Source organism: Sorex araneus, chromosome 2, assembly GCF_027595985.1.
Source record: "Sorex araneus isolate mSorAra2 chromosome 2, mSorAra2.pri, whole genome shotgun sequence".
NCBI classification, from domain to species: Eukaryota; Metazoa; Chordata; class Mammalia; order Eulipotyphla; family Soricidae; genus Sorex; species Sorex araneus.
In genome coordinates, this window is record NC_073303.1 from 134,517,975 (window position 1) to 134,538,330 (window position 20,356).

Sequence of the window (20,356 nt, forward strand, 5' to 3'; positions counted from 1 at the left end):
GGCATGTGGTGATGGTCTAAAATATGGTAGTATTACAATCATCTCTGTAACACTACCATATTCATTAGGGTAATTAACTTCTCACTTTAAATTCTGAGCACTAGGTCCTTGAACACTAGAAATAATGTGTGGAGCAGCTCTTCTGGAAGGAACTCTATGAGCTGGTCCTACAAGTAACCATGCCCTGTGCCAGTAAGCTGGAGTGCCCCATGTACATTCCATAACACCAATCAATCCACTGGACACTGCAAGGGCCACCATGTTAATGGCTTATTCTATTTAAAAGCTACTATGTTCAAATCTAAGAGTGTGGACAGAGGATACGAGATCATTTGGAACAGTATCTGTGAATTTCCCACAAGTTTGCTGGTGGTTCCCTAAAATGCCCTAAAAAATAGGGCATTTTAATTATCAGCATCTTTTGTAATGGATGAGAGTGTAGGAAGAGTGTCAGAAGTACAATGCTTCTAATTTCTACTGATAATTTCCAAATGGAGAAACCTACTTTGGTAAATCAATTTAATCACGAACTTGCTCCCCTCAGGGTCCAGATGCCCAGGAAAATCCTCACAAATCTATGAGATACCAGTGTCAGACTTCAGGGTCATTCTTATAGTGAGAGGGCCACATCATGAAATCTAAACCCTATTTCAACATCAGTAAGTTTCAGCCTCCAATCCCTTCTCTAGTACTTCCCTTGATCCCGATGCATATTATCCACAACACCCAATCTGCAGCCCCTCACAATGTGCATAGATTTCAGGCCCACTGAAAGGTCAGACAAGACCTTGATAGACAATAGAATCCCTGAACATCTTTATGGATAGAATTGTACTCCTTATTCCACCAACCAAGAAATGGTAGCTACATGGAAACTTCCTTTTTGATCATTGCTATTTCTAATAACACGTTCTGTGACTGCCTCTAGGACCACACCAACCCATACTATGTGTGATTTATTACCATGCCCCAGAACCTTTGGTGGTCATGGGAAGCCTGAAAAAATAAATAAAGCCTGCTTTATAAAGCAGCGCCTGTGCTATAAAACTTGGGCCAGGGCAGGTTTGCATAGCTGGAAGAAACTGTTCAAAGGACATGTCTGATACTGGTCCTTAGCCCTTGCCTTGAGAGTCCACTATTCACAAAACCCAACCTAAAACAAAGTGGAATTAAGGCCTGAGCAGACCCTGTCCACAACTTTTGGGGAGGCTAAACCTGAAAATGATTAAGGACACTTCAGGAACTATAACTTTGGAATGCATTTACAGGTCTTACATCTTCAAAAGTCCTTTTACTGGCATCAATCCCTTTCCCATACATGTGTATTCGTGTGCATATATGCACACACAGACACCCATATTTTTGGATGATGGTCCACATGTCTGTTTCTCGTAGAACCTTTAATACTAATCTAAATGAATCCTCTACATTTTATAAGTCATATATGTGTGTATGTACAGAGATTTGTAAAAAATACTCAGTTTCTGTGTTATGGAGGGCAGAAGTGATTTCTTTGAAGGAAAAATGATATTTGCAACACACTCTGGAGACTAAAGCTCATCGAAAAGAGTAGATCTTTTATCAACATGGAATTTTTTTTAGGGGAGTGGTTTGGGCCACACCGGGTTGTGTCCAGGAGTTACTCCTGGCTCTGTGCTCAGGGATCACTCCTAGTCATGTTTAGGGGGATGATATGCAGTTCCAAGGATTGAAGGAGGGTCAACTGCCTGCAAGGTACGCATCTTACCCACTGCACTTATCTCTCTGTATCCTCAATGTAGGATTTTTAAATAATCTAAGCTTTATGGTACTCATGTATTCTGTCTGTCATGGTGTACAAGGAGAACATGACAGTGCAGCAGACACAAGACCTTATGCTGCTCCCTAGGTCATGCATGTAGACTACTGATGCCTACTTCCATGTGTTCTGGAGGACCCACTGTTCTTCCAGTTATTTTCTTTCTTAATGATGCTAACTTTATGCTGACATATTGATGAGCCAAAACAACTCATCAATGAGCTTTCTTTGAACATACAGCAAATATAGAGAATATAGGGAGAAACTCTTAGAATATACCTGAATGCAAACTCAACATTCAGACATGTATAAAACTTACAAAGTGACTCTGTCATCGGCCTCCTTCTTGAGGACAGAATTTTGATAATTTAGATTTGTATGCTATTCATTGGCTATTATAGGACAGCATATTGGCTTTTACAGAACAGTGCTTTAAGAAATTCTTGTTGACTTAGTGATGCCAATGATTGTCTGAGGAATAAGTCAGAACGTACATAAATTGAAAGTCAGCTTTGGAAAAGTTCTGAAAAGCTGATTTCCTATGTGACTAAAATACCACAGAAGTTGAAGACTGTTCCTTGTAACCCCTGGGTTTAATGGAAATGAGATGCAAGGGGAAACCTTACTAAGAAATCAATGCAGGACCAAAGAGCATAACCAGAAGATAGGAAATAGCAAAGCAGGCTTTCTCTTTCCTATCATTTTTTTTCTGATATATTAGAAAAACCTGAGAGCATTGGAATGGTGAGACAGTACAGTGGGTAGGGTGTTGTCTTGAATGTGGGCAACCCAGGTTCTATCACTGGCATCCATACGGTCCCCTGAGTCTGCCAGGAGTGATTTCTAAGTGCAGAGTCAGGAGTAAGCACTGAACACTGTGTGGTGTGGCTCGAAAACAAAATAAAAGCAAAACAAAATAAAACAAAAATCCCTAAAACCTGAGAAGGAGTTCTCTAGCTATTAGGTTAGTGAAATCCACTCTTCTTTTGTTGCGGCGTTTAGTGAGATAGAAAACTTACAATTATTTCTATGAATGTAATGGAAGTAGTAGCACTTGCAATCAAAAGAGTGTTGATTTGCCTGTAGGGAGTTTTATGTGTGTTTTATATGATAACACCCTGCACCGCCTGCCTGACCCCTCTCTCCACCCGCACAGGCAGGTTTGCTTTCATAATTAGTTCAAGTTTAGGCTCGAGGGTTAATATTTCCCTTTGTACAATGCCCGGCAATAGAAGAGCAGTGTATTTATGAACTGGAAGCTCATGTGGGCGTTAGAATCTGCCAGTTAATCTCTCACAAGATTAATCTACTTGCAGCAGGTGGAATTTTGAATAGTGCAAAAGGCTTGTTCCCTATCTCCCCCCTCCCTCTCTCCATATAAACTTCAGTATGTATACATACATGGGAGAGCCTAGCAAGCTCCCCGTGACGTATTCATATACCAAAACCAGTACAATGATGGGTCTCATTCCCCTGACCCTGAAAGAGCCTCCAATGTGGCACGGTTGGGAAGGATGAGTAAATAGAGACTTCTGAAATCTCAGAGCTAGGACAAATGGAGACGTTACTGAGAATGCTCAAGAAAATCCATGATCAATGGGATGATGATGATGATGATGTATATAAATAAATATCCTCGATTTTAATGATTCAAGGATAGAGGTCCTAAAGGAAAGCTACTGCTAGTGTAAGGGTGTCGATGGAGAGAGTGCACTAACTATGCTAACAGCAATGGGAGTTTTCATATTGGTGAGTTTTCACAAAGAAATCCAGACAACTGCTCATTTGTCATTTTTTAAATCTAATAATATAATGACATCTAACAAATTTACTGAGTCAAAGGAGATTAGTGGGTAAAAGAACTTGCTCAATGTTTTGAAATTGCTAAGTACTGACAAGCAGTAAAATAATTGTTGTCAATACCATTTCAGGATCTGCCCTTTGCCAAACTATTCCTCAGTGCTCAGGGATTTGGGATTAATTTTTTTTAAATTACCCTAGTTATAAAAATATATTCTTAATAATCCTCCTCTGCAAAGACAGCTAGTTTGATCATGCATGGATCCTAAGGAATAGATGCATTTGTTCTCAGGTAATAGTATTGCTTCAACAGGGACCTTATAGTTAATATAGCTTAACCTAGGTTGTTCATGAAAGAGCGGCATCAAGACTATCTGTGAGTCCATTAGAAATATTAGTTATTGGATTCACTCCTGACCTAACCTACTGTGTCATAAACTCTAGTGGTCAAACTCAGAAATCTGTGTGTCTTTCTTTTTTCTTCCTTTTAGGGAGAAGAGTTTGGGCCGTGCATGATGATGTTCAGGGGGCTACTCCTGGCTTGTGCCCAGAGGTCACTCCTTGTGGTACTCGTGGGAACAATCATAGAGCCACAATCAAACCACACTGGGCCACATGCAAGGCTCCTCTGGTCTCAGAATTGTGCTTTGATAACCTGAGGTACAGATTATTCTGATTTACACTCAAATTTGAGAATGCGCTGAGCCCAAAGGAGAAAAGGGAAAGCTAGGACATGGGGGCTAAGACACGCCAGTGAGAAACCCTTACTTTAGGGTTTCCCACAGATCAGAGATGATCTGTGGGAGTTTTCAGCCACACTGCACAGTGGTTTGCGATCTGTCTCTGGTGACCCAGTATACCGTTCCCCCAACCCCAAGGAGCCCTTTCTCCCAATTCCCTGAATTAAAACTGCACTTTAATCTCAGCACTCTACCTACATCCCTTTCTTTATTATTTTTGTTGCACTTGTTGCTTTCTATTCTGTATTATGTACTTACAGGTTCTGTTTGTTACCTGCAGCCTCCAGCTAGAATACATGCTCCAGGAGGGCAGTCTCTTTTGTCACTGGTGTGTCTGAGCTCTGAGAACTATGCCTGATACCTCATGGGCCCACAGTCAATATTTAAATTGATGACAACCAAGAAAGTGTGGTATATGGAAATGAGAAAAATGCCCTCCTCGGGAGTTTTGATTCATTAGAGATATGAATTATAAACATAACGTTTGTGCACTAGTTTTTCCTGGGAACAATGCCCTGTGAGATACAGTTACATGGATGGCTGAGGTGAGGGGAAATTTGTGGCTATACAATGAAGAGTGTAGTCTGGCCCCCAAATAAAAACCAAGTGTTTCAAATTCTAGTTTTTATTTTGCCATTAATTGTAATATGTTCTTGGGCAAACAACATTTTTGGGTCTCAGATTTTTATATGTTGAACTCAATTATCTTCAAGGTTCCTTCCAATTATGATTACAGATCCAATCATGTCTTACTGGGTTCTTTATTTCCTCTAGAATCAGCTTTGAGAGAAGAGAGCTGGACTTTTGTCCACCTAGTTCATAATGTCCAGTACTTATAACATTCAAGTATTTGCTGAGTGAGCAAATCCCAAGAAAAGCAAATAATGACCTCACTCTCATCAGCTCTGCAGATGTAGGTTACAAAGACCCTGCCTGGCAAGACTCTCTGATCACCGGAGCAGAAACTGGCTTTGCTTCTTCTTCTCTACCATCTAAGGCAGGACGACTTTGCATGGTTCAATAAAGTGAGGACCTTGGATAGTGTGCAAGGGAGAGTCCAGGATGAGCACCGAGCCATCAGACCTGGGTTTTGGAATCATGGGTGTAGGGTTCAGAGACCTGAATTTGAATCATAGATCTGCTGCTATTCGTCTTTCTGTCTTTGCACAAGTTACTTCATTCTCTTAGGTTCCATCTCTTTATCTGATGAATGAAGATAGTCAGAGTTGACACCAACGTGGCTATAAAAAGCCTCTCTAGGAGTTTATAAATCTGTATCAGGTTCCTCCTCCCCCACCCAGTGAGAAGGATGCCCCAGTGGAAGTCCCCTTGTATGCTACTGCTGCTCTCTTCCTAAAGGGTGTCAATGTCTCTGTGCCCAGGGATTGACACAGAGTTGGTTTCCAGCCCAGAGGGCACCCTGACCAGTTTAGCTGAGGCTAAAGGGGGATAAAAATGGGGATGAAAGTGCTTTCCAAAACATCTACCTTTGGAAATATGTATCTTCCTCTTCTGTTTTCATTTTGTATAATGGGATTCTGAGATCTGTAACTTTCTATGACTTACTAGCAAAAGGTGCAATTTTTGCAAATAAAATGGAACAACTGATTCTCGTTCAAAAGTGCTGAGAGAACCTGAACAGAATTGAGCAGAATTTGTACAGCGCTGCCTCTCTTTCTGGCTGCCTTTGTCTCTTATTCCACTTTGCTCCCACCCTCCCTCCCTGGCAGAGTGAATTATCCTGTTTCCGTCCTGGCCCCTCCAGTCACTCCCACGCCACATCCCACCACACTCACTCATCTTTATTTAGGAAAACAACCCTGCTCTAGTCAACCAGAAGACATGACTGCTGTGGTTGGCATGACCCCTACCAGTGCCTGTGATCAGTGGTGCTACCATCATGCCAGATGTACCCTCACTGCATCTGTCCCCAAGCAGACAGACATTCCAGAAAGTGGAATGGGGTGGATTCTTGGCAGAAAATAAAGGGCCTCAGCACTCAAGAAAAAGTATAAATCATCGTATATCAACAGCCTGCTTTAGAATAATTTTATTAGAACACATTCAAGAAAGTGACATACGGGGGAGGGGGAGACAGCAGCAATTCTCAGTCATGCAAATGCCCATGTTAAGTTCTCCATTAGATTTAAGTTCAAGTACAAAGACAATCCTTTCCTGAGCCAGGTGCAATTCCCAAGAATGGCGCTCTGCATCGAGAGCGCGCACCCTTCACGGAGTTCAGAACACTGAACAAATCCCATCCTCACAATCAGATTGTGAGATACATGAAGTGTAAACTTTCAGATTTAAGGGAACCCTTTACCCAGCCCCCTCCCCCCCAACCCAGCTGGGGGAAGTCAACCCAACTTTGGGACCTCTTAGAAATAAGGTTTAGTCTATCGAAAATAAAGGAGTGGGGATTAAAAAATTAGAAAATTAATATATTTATATAGAGTGGAATCATCTTTGCTTCTTGCCTGGGGTGGGATTTTCATGAAACTGTATCAAGGGCAGGGGATCTCTCCTGAGTGTCCTGGGAATGGGAGGACTTTTTTTATTTTTTAACTTTTTATTACGAAAAATTGCAAACATATACAAAAGTAGAGAGAATGGCCTAACGAAAGTCCATGTACCCATCATCTGGTCTCAACGATTGGCAATATGTGGCCAGTTTGCTTCATTTACATTTCCTCTCACCCCCTCCCCCACAGGATAATTTGGAAGCAAATTTAGCTGGGAGGTGGTCTTTCATCCTCAGGAGTGAGGTTGGGGGGGAGCTAGAAACCCTGGCAACGCCTGGGTCTGTCAAAGCAGATAGAACATGTATTGGGGGGAGTGACTGGTGCCAGAATTCAGGAACAGCTAGCGTGAACCCTTGTCTTCCATGAGACATACCCCTGTCCGCTCTGCCTCCCTCCTTCTCATCACACGAAGGAGGCAAGTTAGATTAGAAAGATGGAGTTGTCCAGATTGGGGGCCACAGACAATAGAAACTTTCAACCTGGGGGAAAACTTCATTGACAAGAACATCCCTCCAATGAACCTGCCACGCACATGGTGGACTTTTAGAGCAGCGAGGGCCAGTGTATGTGGGGGAAACTGGTGTTCAGACAGGGTGTTAGGGGAAGTGAATTGGGTCATGGGCCTCTCACAGGTCCCTCCTGTCCCAGCACTTTAGACTTTGGAGAGAAGCTCGCAACCAGCCGAGAAGTAGGGAGACCCAAGGGGGGAGCCCATGGCCCGGGTGGGCAGATTTCGCTTGGAACATGTTGCCCTCTGAGCAAAGGCTGTAACCCAGATCAACCCTGCCAGAGTAGTCTCAAGAGAGGTGGATGATGGGAGTCCAGATGGGAGGTCTCAACCGGGTGAGCTGCAGGGACAAGTCCCAGGCTGCGCGCTAAACGTAAGTGGAGAAAGGATCTCCAGGTCCCAGGTGCCACCGAGGAGCAAGGTTGCCATCCTGTTAAGAAAAGGGCCGGGGCTCTGTGATTTGCATATAACTTGGCAAAAATCTGCACGAGAACCCATAGTCTTTTACAGAAAACAGTTAAATCATCAGCGCAATCTACTGTATTTCTAGCAACCCAACACACAGAGTGCAACCTGGCAAACACACAAGTCATTGAAGAGGAAGCAAATTGCGTTGCAGACAGGCCTCGAGATGAAGGCGCAGAGGCAGCCAGCCAGTAAAGGATCCAGGTGAGGATCGCTGACCGGCCGCTTGTGCTGACCTTACTGGGCTTACATGCATGCACTTTTCCTGGTGTGAGTCCTGGTAGGTCAGTACTACGATGGCCTCCCAAAGTCCCAGATGTGGAGGAGAGCAACCAGGAATGATGTAAACAGGGTGCAAGAGCTAGCCCTAATAACAGCTCCCATCAGTGTTTATTTCATAGACTGCTTATTTGCTTTCTTGTTTCAACTTTTAGGGTCCCCATGTCTTACCTAGGCGTCCAACTGTGACATTCTGTTGGGAGAAGGAAACGGTCCTTCATGTAGCATATCTTTGGCAGTAAGATTCAGAGTTTCCGAATTCAAGTGTTTCCAGGGTCTGTGACATGTGATTGTTTATAAATCTGCCAAGGCACGCAGCTGATTAGTGTGGGCTGTGAGGCTGGGGGGTGGGCAGGAGGGACAGCTGGAGTCTTTGGGGCCCAACTGCCACATTCTGAGTGTGATCACACACCCTCCTGGGCTGGCTGCACCAACACAATCACTGCTTTTGAAGAGATAGTGCCTGTAAGGAGTAACCCACTAGTACTACAGGAGGAAAAATATGTGTGACTTGACTTCCTGAGTGATGCCCAGGAGGTCCAGTGGCTCCACCAGTGATTCTCAGACAACTGGCTCATGGGATTGATGTAAGGGTTGGACTCTGAAGTGGGGGGATTACGCGGTCACCTTGGTGATGCTGGGGACCCCTAGGGCTGCACTGGGCAATGCTTGGGGGACCTTGTGGTGCTGGGAATCAAACCTATCTTGGTCATGCTAACAGCTGTACTATGTCCTGCCCCAGGAGAAAAGTATTTTTTTTTAAAACAGTAGTGCAGCCAGAAAAAAATTCAAGATAAACAGAAGGGTATGATCTCACATTTGACTGGCTCAGCTCAATATGGGAGGAAAAAGAGTCTGGTAAGATCTGTGTTAGGGAACAGTTCAAATGAGAGTCATCCTGGCCTGCGTGAGAGGGCCTGAGGGTTTGGGAAGGCTTCCCCAAGAAGGGTTCTGTGGTTGCAGTGGAGGCATCCATGAGCATTGAACTCCACTGAATTTTAGTGGGGGAGGAACTGTGGCATCACTTAGCTGGTCTCCCGTGTCACCTTTGTCATTAGCAGCTTAGTTTATAGATATGTTATAAGGTTGTCATATTTATTGTGGAGGCAGAATCTAGTAGTTTAAAACAAGCTGAATTTGACATTCTACTCATTCCACAGTAACTAAAATTCTGAAGGGGAGGACATTTAAAAAGACTTCTCTTGGCATTATTATTCATGGCTAATGATTATTGAGTACTGACCACATACCAGGTAAAGTGCTGAGTATCTGGCATGCATTGCTTCACTATAACGTGCTCTAGAACTTGATGGGGTGGGAAATACCATTATCCCATTTTGCAAACGGAAGCACTGAGAGATCCTGCCCAGGATCATACAAACAGCAAACGAAGGACTGTGATATGAAATGGGAGTGGCCTGACTCCAAATCTATTCCCAGTAACTGTGCTAAATGTCCTCTATGAAGGAAAAATTCACTTGCTACGTGATAGTTGTATGTTTGTGTCTGTGGATTACAATGTGTTAGGTGTCCTCTAAAACCCTCAGCAAAATTCAGGTTCATCTGCATAGGAAACCATTATTTTATTTTATCTTGGGGGAAAATACTGGGCCACAATGGTGGTGCTAATGGATTACTCTGGCTCTGTGCTCAGGGGTCACACCTGGTAGTGCTTGGGAGACCATATGCAGTGCCAGAGACAAAACCTGGATCTGTCACAGTGAGGCAAGAGTCTTAACTCCTATACTATATCTCTACCTGAAACCATTTTTTAAAAAAAGAGCCCAATAGTACCTCAAAGAATACTTATACCAATCTATACCCCACAACTCTAAGAATAAGAGCCATTTGTGATCTCAGAGATTATTTGGTGGAGAGCTTGGTGGGCTACACCTGGTGGTGCTCAGGGCTTACTGGTGGCTCATCACTCAAGGATTACTCCTGGTAGGGCTTGGGGGACCATATGGGTTCCTGGATCAAACCTAGGTGCACCATGAGCAAAGCAATTGCCTTACCTGCTATACTATCTCTTCCGCCTCACACAAGATGGCTTTTAAAACATTTGATCTAGGGCATGGATTAGTGGGGAAAGTTTAAACAGAAGTATGAAGACATGATATTAAATATATTTTGAAGTGTTAATGCTGTTATTTAGAAATCCAGCTTGGAGTCCACATATACATTCTCTAGCCTATACCTCTGGCATACTTCTGGTTTAGTAGGCAAAAATAGTGTTTAGGAATAGCTTTATCAAAACCTTCGTTGGTGATTTATGGGTCACTTTGCTCAGACTCCGCAGCACAGAACCTCTGTCTAAAGTCCCAGTCACACCGCCACTGGACTAACCGAGTCTGACTGCGTTTCAGCTGTGTGCTCACTGCTACCAGCATTCAGAAACCACACCACTTGACTTTATCACTCTGCATAGGGTGAAAGCCCAGTGATACCCACTCTAGGAGGCTTTGGTTAACTAGATCTCCCTGCTGTTTCCTTTTGGGGGATGTGGAAGAGCTGTAGTTCAGGTTCAGCCCACTTCACAAAAACTCTTCACTTCCTTGTTCAGTAGACTGCAGGCTTGAATCTAACACTAGACACGAATCACAGGAGCCTCTGAGTTATAGAAAGATGCTCTGTTATCCTTGGGTGCACCAGAGCCATCCCTGTCATCCAGTGTATTAAAATATCCATACATGGTGGTAATATGTTATAGTTTATACTCTTTCTTGCTCCATGAAGAGTTATGAGGCAGTTATTTGCAATACATTTTAAAGTTCATTTTCAGCTGACTCTGTGTTATGGGTGCTTCCATCTGATGGATAAGGAAGCCCCGAGGCAGGGATGTTCCTGAATTACTATCTGCATAACTAAGGCCCAGTAAATGGCCCTCTCTACATCTGGCCCTGTTCCATCAGGCACAGAAGGGAGGGAGATATTCCCACTTGAAATGCACAGAATAAGGAAAATTATTGTTTTTTAAGTTCAGGTGTCTTCAATCACTTTATCAGGAAGGGGAAATAAGATTTACCAAGTTGGGCTAAAATATTGTGTGTGTGTGTGTGTGTGTGTGTGTGTGTGTGTGTGTGTGCATGTACAAACTCACTTGTGCATTCAGGTGTGCCGCAGGGACTAAACCCAAGGTTTCAGACATGCACAGCAAGTGCTTTACCACTGAGCTCCTCTCTGCCCTCCAAACCCCATGTTACTTTGAGTGTTTTTTGAATCATTTGGACTTGGCCAGTGGGAGGCTGTGGGAGGTGGTGGGAGGCACTGAGAGGTGGTGGGAAGTGGTAGGAGGCAGTGGGAGGCGGTGGGAGATGGTGGGAGGCCGTGCAAGGCTGAGAAAGGCCATGGGAGGCATGGGAGGAGCTGGGAGGTGGTCTGTGCTGCAGATGTCCAGTAGTAACTGGGTCAAATCTCAGCTCTGCCACTTTCTGGTTTGTGTGGCCCCGGGCAAAGTATTTAACTTCTCTGAGTAATGGTTTCCTCCTCTGCAAATTGAGGATAATGATACTTACCTTGAGGAATCTTTGGGAGAGTCAGAGGAGAGATTATCTACAACATGCCAGGCTTCTACTGGGCACTAGTAAGAAAGTAGATGCTGGCCGAGCTGTTTGCACTCTGGACCATGGAGGCAGCCCTTGGGCTGGAGAGCAGGCGCTGCAAGGCCGGGGCTCTCTCTGTCCTACTGTGTGGGTATGGTGCGATATGGGTTCTGTTTGTTCCTCCTTTGCAAGCAGGGAACTCTGAAAATACCCTAATATTCTGGTTTAAAGAGACTTTTTCCATCTCAGTTTTCAAACTTGAACCCACATTGGAATTTTTCCTTGAGAGAGCTGACAGAATTAAGAGCTGAGATACAACGCAGGTAAAAAATGGAACAATGCATAGTGAAAAGACAAGAACATCATGACACATAGTTTTGTTTTACCTCTTTCGAGGACTGACTCTAGGGCCTTCCTACCTGCTCTACTCTGCCTGCACGGCCTGGCCCCTGCTTCGAGGCATCTCTGCAGTGGCTGATCATGGTGGCCCCAGGACTCCTCACCTGCGGAAAAGGACCTGTGCGCGGAGTGGCTCGGGGCCTCTGCAGCTCGGCTGTGCCTGGTCTCCTCCCTAGCCAGCTGCTCTCCGCCTCCAGAATGCCGCCCAACAAAACAAAAGCAGCACAGTGAGGAAGCACCATGTCCCTGTTTGTCCCCCGTCTAGCTCCCCTGACCAGCGAACCTCTGAGAGAACCGGGAAACTAGGCAGTGTGGGAGCAACATCCTCGAAACTCTTCTTTCGAGTGATTTCTCGGTCCCAAGTTCAGAGGTTAGACAAGGAATCCTTCTCGGGCAAGGTTTCCTTTGTTCCTGAACTGTGGGAGATAGACAGGATTGGAGAGGCCTGTCTGACGACACGGGCACCGTCTCCTCTCCCATCCCTGCTCCCAGGGAGGGCAGCCCCTCTGGGGACATGCTCTGTAAACCTGCACAGAGTCACTCTGGAATCACCCCCCGCCCCGCCCCTGGAATCCTAGGGAGTTAAAACCCAATTCGAAACACATCCTTATTTCTCTTTCCCACTGATTATCTTTTTGTAAAATCTTGCCATGGGCTGGAAAGTGTATTTTGGGTTGTTCTTTTCTTTTTCCATGGCTCTAAACATAAGAGTTTCAGGGAAAAGCGTTTTTGGGTTGTTGTCTTGCGAACCCCACCGCCTATGCCTGAATTTCCAGTTTTTTTTTCTCTCAGCCCCAGGCTCCTGATCTTGAACCAGAGCTGCCAGCTCAACTCACAGCCTTAGCTCTGTGCAAGGCACGGTACTGCGGCTCACTCTCTGGTCAGTTCCCCTGCGACAGGCTCAGAGCCCAGCACCTGCCGGCACAGCAGCCTGGCCCTGCTCTGAGCAGGAGAGCCTCAGCAGCCATGTCAGGATTCTGACCCTCTTGTTCTTTAAAAATAATCTCTATTGTAATAAGGGGACGTTTTTGGTGTTTAATTTTTCTTATAGAGAATTTGGTAAAAGTAACCATTGAGAAATAACCAATGGAGTGTTAGTACAGTGGGTAGGGCGCTTGCCTTGCATGCGACCAACTTGGGTTCAATCCCCAACAACCCATATGGTCCCCTGAGCACTGCCAGGAGTCATTCTTGGGTGCAGAGCCAAAAGTAATTCCTGAGCAGCGCTGGGTATGACCCATTCCCTCCCCCAAAAGAAATAACCACTATATTTTGGTGCATTTCCTTCATATATACATGCATGCATACATATATGTATAGACATATATATGTATATATGCATACATCAGCACAAAAACACACATATATGCACATTTACTTTTTATTTTAACAGAAAAGTTATTTTTCACATTTTGAGGGCAAAACAGAAAGACTGCAAACATGTGGGAAAGGAAAACAGCCCAGGCAGACCCGTCTGAGCCCAGCCCTGAGACGGGCATACATCCTTCACGGTCTCAAAAGGCCACGGGATGGATGGCGAGAGGCAATATCCTGAATACTTCTGCCTCCCAGCCATGTCAACAGCTACTGCTCAGAGAGCACATGGGAAATATATCCATAGACACATGGTTCCAAAATTCTCACAAGCAGAAGGTAGACACATGAAGCATCTCAAACAAGTATCTGAGCACTCCCAGTGCATACCTAGCTCTGTCCCATAGTCTCCGAGTCTTATCTTAATGGATCCTGGGACTCAGTTGCTGAGAGAAAAGTAGTGTATGGGGGACAAGAGTAAAAGAAGATGCTGTCTCACAATGCTAAGTGAAAGGACATCCTAAGTCATTCTAAGAAAGGAGATATGTTCCAGCAATACTCTTTCTGAGGTCAGAAATGTATTTCTTTAAACAGAAATAATTTTGGAGACACAGAGATGTAGTATAGATTGGTAAACAATGGTGATTATGAATTGAGAGATCATTATATCTTAGTGGAGAAAATAGAGGTATATGCCATAAAATATTCGCAATAGCTGAGCTTTACAGGCATAAGAGAAGCAGAAGTGGAGCAGGATCAGAGGAAGGCACCTGAGTATCACAAAGTTCCAGGTTCTAGAAAATATTTTGTGAGATATGCTGCTCCTGAAATGCCCAGATAGTTTTTACATAAAAATCTAAAGCCAATGCCAGGTTGGCAGATGTGCAAGTACTGTACTGGTAAGAGCATGATACTTCTGGAAGAGACAGAAAATAAAGAGCTTACAAGGCTTAGAGGTGAAACTATGAGTGGCATCTTAGCAAAAGAACATATCTGGACAATGGTGGATAAGCTTAGATTCAGTTCTGCTAAGTCAAGTGTAGTGAGTGAGTCATCCAACTGCTGTGGAATTGACACTGGGTTCCAGAGTAGAAGACAAGGGAGAGAAACAGAGGCCTGTAGAACTACTGTGAAGAGTAGAGTTTTACACAAAAGGAGGTAAATGCAATGTAAAACCCAGAACTTAAATCTTGGGTATCAGGGAACAGCTGTTGCTCTGGGGATTGTCAACAACACTGCGGGTAGTTTGAAGGCTGAAGTGGGGAGTGAGTGTGCAGAGCTAGAGAACGCCTCCACAGAGCAGAGTAGGACAAAGTGGGATAGCTGTGACTAGGCATTGCCAGCGGGCATCACAGAGACAACAGTGGTTGGGGTAAAGCATGGCATGCGTGGACACTTGACTACTGTTATTTACTATGGTCCTGAAGCTGTGCAAAAGAGAAAGTATCAGTAAGACCAAGGCATAACTGTCAAGTAGCTGATAATCTGACATAGAAGAAAGACATACTGGCAATCAATTATTTGCAGGTGCAATTAGCAACATATAAGTTGCTAACATCCACCCCCTTCATATAAAAAGGAAGTTTCATAGGATTTTCTGTGCCTGTGCTTTATCCTTAGTAAGTGTGCTGCTGAAGGCTTTTACAAAAAAGTACAAGGTTGAAAGAAATGGTTTAGGAAGATAGACTGGAATAAGGAGAAAAGAAAATGTAGAAGAAAAATCACAGAAAGCAGGAAGGCCTCCTAAAGGCTGCTGAAATAATTTAAGCGAAGAGCAAAGTGGCCAAGTCTGACCAGGGTGGCATGCCAGACTTTGGCAATGGACTACCAGGTAGAATGTCAAAATGAATCCAAAGACACAGAATTGGAAATTGGAAAAAGCAATTTGTTCTTCCCTCACAAAGAGAAATAAAACCAGGTCAGTAGTTTTAAAAGAAGTAATTTCTTGGTGCTTTTCCTCAGAAAGCTGGACATCAAGTTGGAGACACCAACAGAAACAACATTTGTGATGTTGTCATTTGATCTTGTGTTTATCTGTTGGTTTTCTGGCTTCTAAGTAAAATGTCTCATTTCACTGAGGCAGCTGCTTAAGACCACATCTGCTTCCTGAAAGTGTGTCTGGAACTGGCGCTCAAAAATGTGGCAAGTAAATGAATACATAACTAAGAGACTGCCATGAGGAGCAGAGTCACTTCAGAGACACAATCTTAGGATATTTTCTCGGACCTACAGCTGAAATTACAGAAGTTATTGTTGAAGGTTGGCAATGATGAAAGAAAATAGATACAAGTTTAAGTCTGGCTTTCACTGTGGGCAATAAGTATATGTTATAACATATATATATATGTTATCACATACCCAGGTGTATGTTAGATGACTGAAGGAAATGAGGTGCTTGGCAGCATAAAGAAAGAGAAGAGGTGGAGGAGAGTATAAAGAACGAATTTTACAGCTCTGAGCAACAGTATAGTGGGCAGGACACTTGCCTTGTACATGGCCAACCTGGGTTCTATCCCTGGCACCCCAAGCTCTGCTAGAAGTGATCCCTGAGCTCAGAGCTAGGAATAAGCCCTGTGTACCACCAGGGGTGGCCCCCCTACCTCCAAATAAAAAAATGATGAACTTCAGAGTACTATGACTGGTATTTAAGCTCTTTGAATCCAGAGCAAGAATGAGAGACTACAAGGCCACTGATGTATCAAGGTGAAGAAAAGTAATTACATAATTATCATGCTAAAAGCCCTTTGGTGTTTTGGGGTTTTATTCAATAATGAAGCCCTTATTTCCTTTGAACTGTGTCCTTTGTGTACTGATGGTGGTACAATCGGTCATTCCAGTCTTGCTCCTACATTCATCTCACAAACCCTGCCCTTTGGCCATTTACATTTACTAGGCATGTCTACAGTTCAGCCTATGATTTCCTTTCTCCCTTACTCTCCTCTTGCTGTTTGATTCATTCAAAATGAGTCTACTTCCTGCTTCTAATGTTAGTATTTTTGGGACAAATTCCACCTGTTTAGTAAAGTCTAATGTTGACGCTTCTCTGATCATCTCAAATGAGAAGTTACATTTTTAAAAGACACCATGCTTGGTCCCAAATTCTTGTTTGTTCTTCATTAATTAACCTGACAAATATTTATTGGGTATCTTCTATAAATCGCTGAATTTGGTGATGTAGTTCGGGGTATACAAAGCATGTCTCTGCAAAGATGCTATGCCTTTTCAGTCTAAGAGCTAACGGAAGCTATCTGAAGGGTTGAAGAGTAATATACAGAATGTGGGGACCTAGAATTTAAAGAGATCACCTTGGTTGTAGAGTAAAGAAGACAATAGAGGGAAGTAAGGATGAATGCTTGAAGACAGCTGGAAGGCTTCTCATAAGCCATGTTTGAGGACAGTGGCTTTGACTGTAGTAGGTAACAAAGGGGCTCGATATCACTGGGTTTTTGGTTCTATTTTATTTTTTGTTTCTAGCAACAGCCATGCACAGAGGTGGTTAGGGGGTCAGAACAGACCAGGGAACAAATCATGCTTCCTGTGTACAAAGCATGTGGAGCTCTCTCTCTCTCACTCCATATGGGATTCTAGGCATAGATAGTATGTTAAACATAATTCTCCCTCCTGTTGACAATTACAAAAATCTATAAGAATGATAGTTATGGTGCAGTATATAATATAAGGACGTTCCTTGAACATGCCTGGTTATATAGCACCCTTCTTACATTGACTAAAGAAAACTGAATTATTTCAGCTTTTGTTTTCCACTGGCTTTTGCTTATGTAGTTTTTCTGCTTCCTCTGTTTCCATTAGTAGCCAAGTCTTTCATATATTAAAGTGGATATAGTACTTTAATATATAATATCCCCTTCTAATTTTCCTATGGGCAGAGTAACTACTGGACAAAGGTGGTAAGAATTACATATGCTATTAGGATTTTATAGGGATTTTTTAAATGTATAAATGCTTCCTTGCTAGACCATTGATCTTCCTGTCAGAGATTTGAGCTCCAAATCCTAGGCATGTGTCATATTGTTGTTGAACATATTTCATTCTTTTGTGTTACCTGTCATATCATACATGGAACAAAATGCAACAAATGCATTTTAAAAAGCCAAGTAGTTCTTATCCTTTAAAACAAAGCTATCTCTAGGGATAACAGAAACCCACATTACATATAAAGTTTCCATGTTGGTACTCAATTCTGTGGAGAAATGGCAAGTTGTATTTTGAATTACTAAATAAAGTAGTACCTTAAGCCTACATGCCTCTAACTTACAAATATATTCCCTTCAGAATGTCACTCTATGGTTACCAAGATGCAACGGAGAGAGTAATACGACCAGCCACAGAGCAAAAGCAGGTATTTACAACATGTATAGCCAACGAAGGACTAATATCCAGAATATATGAAGAAATCTTAAAATATGTATTATAAATTCAAATAATCAGGTAAAAAGACTTGAATAGAGACATCATAAAAGAAAGAATCCAAAGGCACCCACAAATATATGGAAAGCATACTCAATCTCATAAGTAAGGAAATGCAAATTAAACCCACATATAAATATTATTACATACCCACCAGATATAAAAAATGTTAAAGTCTGGTAATGTCAAATATGGGTGGGGATGTAGACCAATGTTAAAATCTCAAATACATACTGGAAGGTGTATAAACTTAGAATCAGAATTTTTGAAAAATAGGTTAGAGCATCTAGAAAAATTGAATTAATATATCACACACATATAGATACACATACACATATGTATATAACATATAACCTAGAAAGTTCATTCTAGACCCTAGAGAAACTCAAGTGCATATGCACAAGGGTATATATGAAGAATATTCATAGCAGCACTGTTCAGTATAGCCCCAAATATCCCATATACAATCATATAAATACACTGGTATAGTCATACAATAGAATACTACAGAACAATGAAAATGAATGAACTATACATATCAGTAGGGTGAAAAACCATAAAAATGAGTTAAATGATAGCAGACACACAGAAACCAAACCATATATCTCTAGTCATATAAATTTTTTTAAACATCACATTGAAACTATGTTCCTTAGGGACACATACATAGCATGTAAAATTATAAAGAAAAGGATGCTCTTATTATGAAGTCAAGAGAACGGTTACCTTTAGGGGAGAAGGACAGGGTTGTGACCAGGGAGGGGCACACAGGGGACTTCTGGAAAGCTGGTAGTGTCCTGCTTTCGTGACCTGCATGGTTATTACATGTATGTTCACTACATGGTTATCACATGTATCTTCACTTTATAATTATACATTCAATTACTTAGTAGTTTTATCAGTATATATACATTAATACACTAAAGAAGTTTTAAGGTTCAATATAAATCAGACCTTATCATTAGGAACATATTTTATCTACAGAAATAAGAGAATAAATAACAATTAATTAGACACAAGCCCAGCAGTCTCATTTAGGTAATACTATAACTTATATATGATACATTTCAATAAAACCAACAGAAAATAAAGTTGCAATATTAGCAATTAAACAAAACACACAAGATCAATAATGTTGAGGGATTGTTTTGAAAGACTCTTATCAGAATGGAAAAGGAGCACGTATCTATACACTAGATTATAAGACTCTGGGACCCTGCAGCTCTCACACAGCTGTGGAGAGTACAGACTGGAGCCACGCCCACAGAGATGAGGTGACAGCATCTGTCAAAGTTCAAATACAGCATATTCCATTTGAGGCACTAATTCTGCTCCTGGGAAGTTATCTTGTTCATAGGCTCACACCTTACAAGAATAAGAAACTATATATGTTACAAGAATATTAATCTTAGCTCTGTGTGGTAAAAGAGTAAGAGCATCTGATATAGTGATCGATGGGAAACTTAATTAAAAAAATGCTTACTTTTTTGCCAAGATATGAGCAAAAATAATGAAGCATCTTGAAATAATTACTTAGATTTGTTACATGGAAAAAGATATGAAATAATATTTCTTATGAAAAATACTTTTTATTTACTGCTTGTTTAAAAGTTTACAGAACAGGTATACGTTAACTTTGTATTTTAAAGGAATGTCTCTAGAAGAATATCTACATATTGAATCGTATTTGTGAATCATTGCATCAAATATTCTTATAATCAGATTTAATTATATAGTTATAGACAAGTATATGGTTCTGGTAGAGATGCTACAGGGACTGGTTTTGTTTTTTCTTTGGAATCACATTCAGAGATGCTCAGGGGTTACTCCTAGTTCTGCAATCTGGAATTATTACTGACGGTGCTTTGGGGTATCATATGGAATTCTGGTGATCAAATTCGGCTTGGCTGCATGCAAAGCAAGTGCCTACCAGCTATACTATCCAGCCCTCGAAAGGGATTTTTTAACTATGAAAGCTAACAGCTAATTGAAAAGTGAAATTCTGTATCAAAAATAATATTTCTTTTGATAAAATGTGCAGCAGCACTGTTCCTTTTCTTAAATAAAAATACTGTCCTGATTATAGTAATTATTTTGGGGTGAAAACGGATACAATAGAGGAGAAATATAAAGAAAGATAAAATTTAGAGTTAAGTTCAAATTTCCATGCTAGTGCAAAAGCCTCTGGTTCCCAGGCTGCTTGTTTTTCAAAGTAGATATACTTCTGTTACAAAATGTAGCATATTGTGTGGTAAATATGTATCCCATCTGACATTCAGTTTTGTAGTTTATCTGCTGCCTACCTAGCACAGCAACTAGTATACAGGAAATACTAATTATAACTGTCTCATAAAATCACAAAACTTGTATATAGCTATCTTATTCGTACCATACTTAAGATATTTGAATCTCACGGTATCTGCTCATCCATGGGCAATCAATAAATTCTGTTCAAAACAAAAAAGAATTTAATGTCCTATATTTGACAATATTTTCTATTCTGGTAGAAACTCAATATCGATATTTTCCATGAACTATATTTCTTCTTGGTCATGTATTAA

The 20,356-nt window shown here is 41.9% G+C and overlaps 1 protein-coding gene across 25 annotated transcripts in view; it reads right to left on the minus strand.

The window, feature by feature from the left end:
• Positions 1-20,356, minus strand: part of KALRN (kalirin RhoGEF kinase) — an 809,955-nt gene that overhangs the window by 214,843 nt on the left and 574,756 nt on the right. For 10 of the 25 annotated variants that reach the window (XM_055128078.1, XM_055128084.1, XM_055128074.1 and 7 more), the window contains exon 34: positions 18,522-18,605. The exons of 9 other annotated variants lie outside the window; for them this stretch is intronic. In XM_055128078.1, the coding sequence (XP_054984053.1) occupies positions 18,522-18,605 (84 nt within the window). Of the gene's footprint in view, positions 1-6,372; positions 7,799-18,521; positions 18,606-20,356 lie in introns of those variants that run through there. 6 more of the 25 variants (XM_055128092.1, XM_055128093.1, XM_055128091.1 and 3 more) reach the window with 1 other exon arrangement.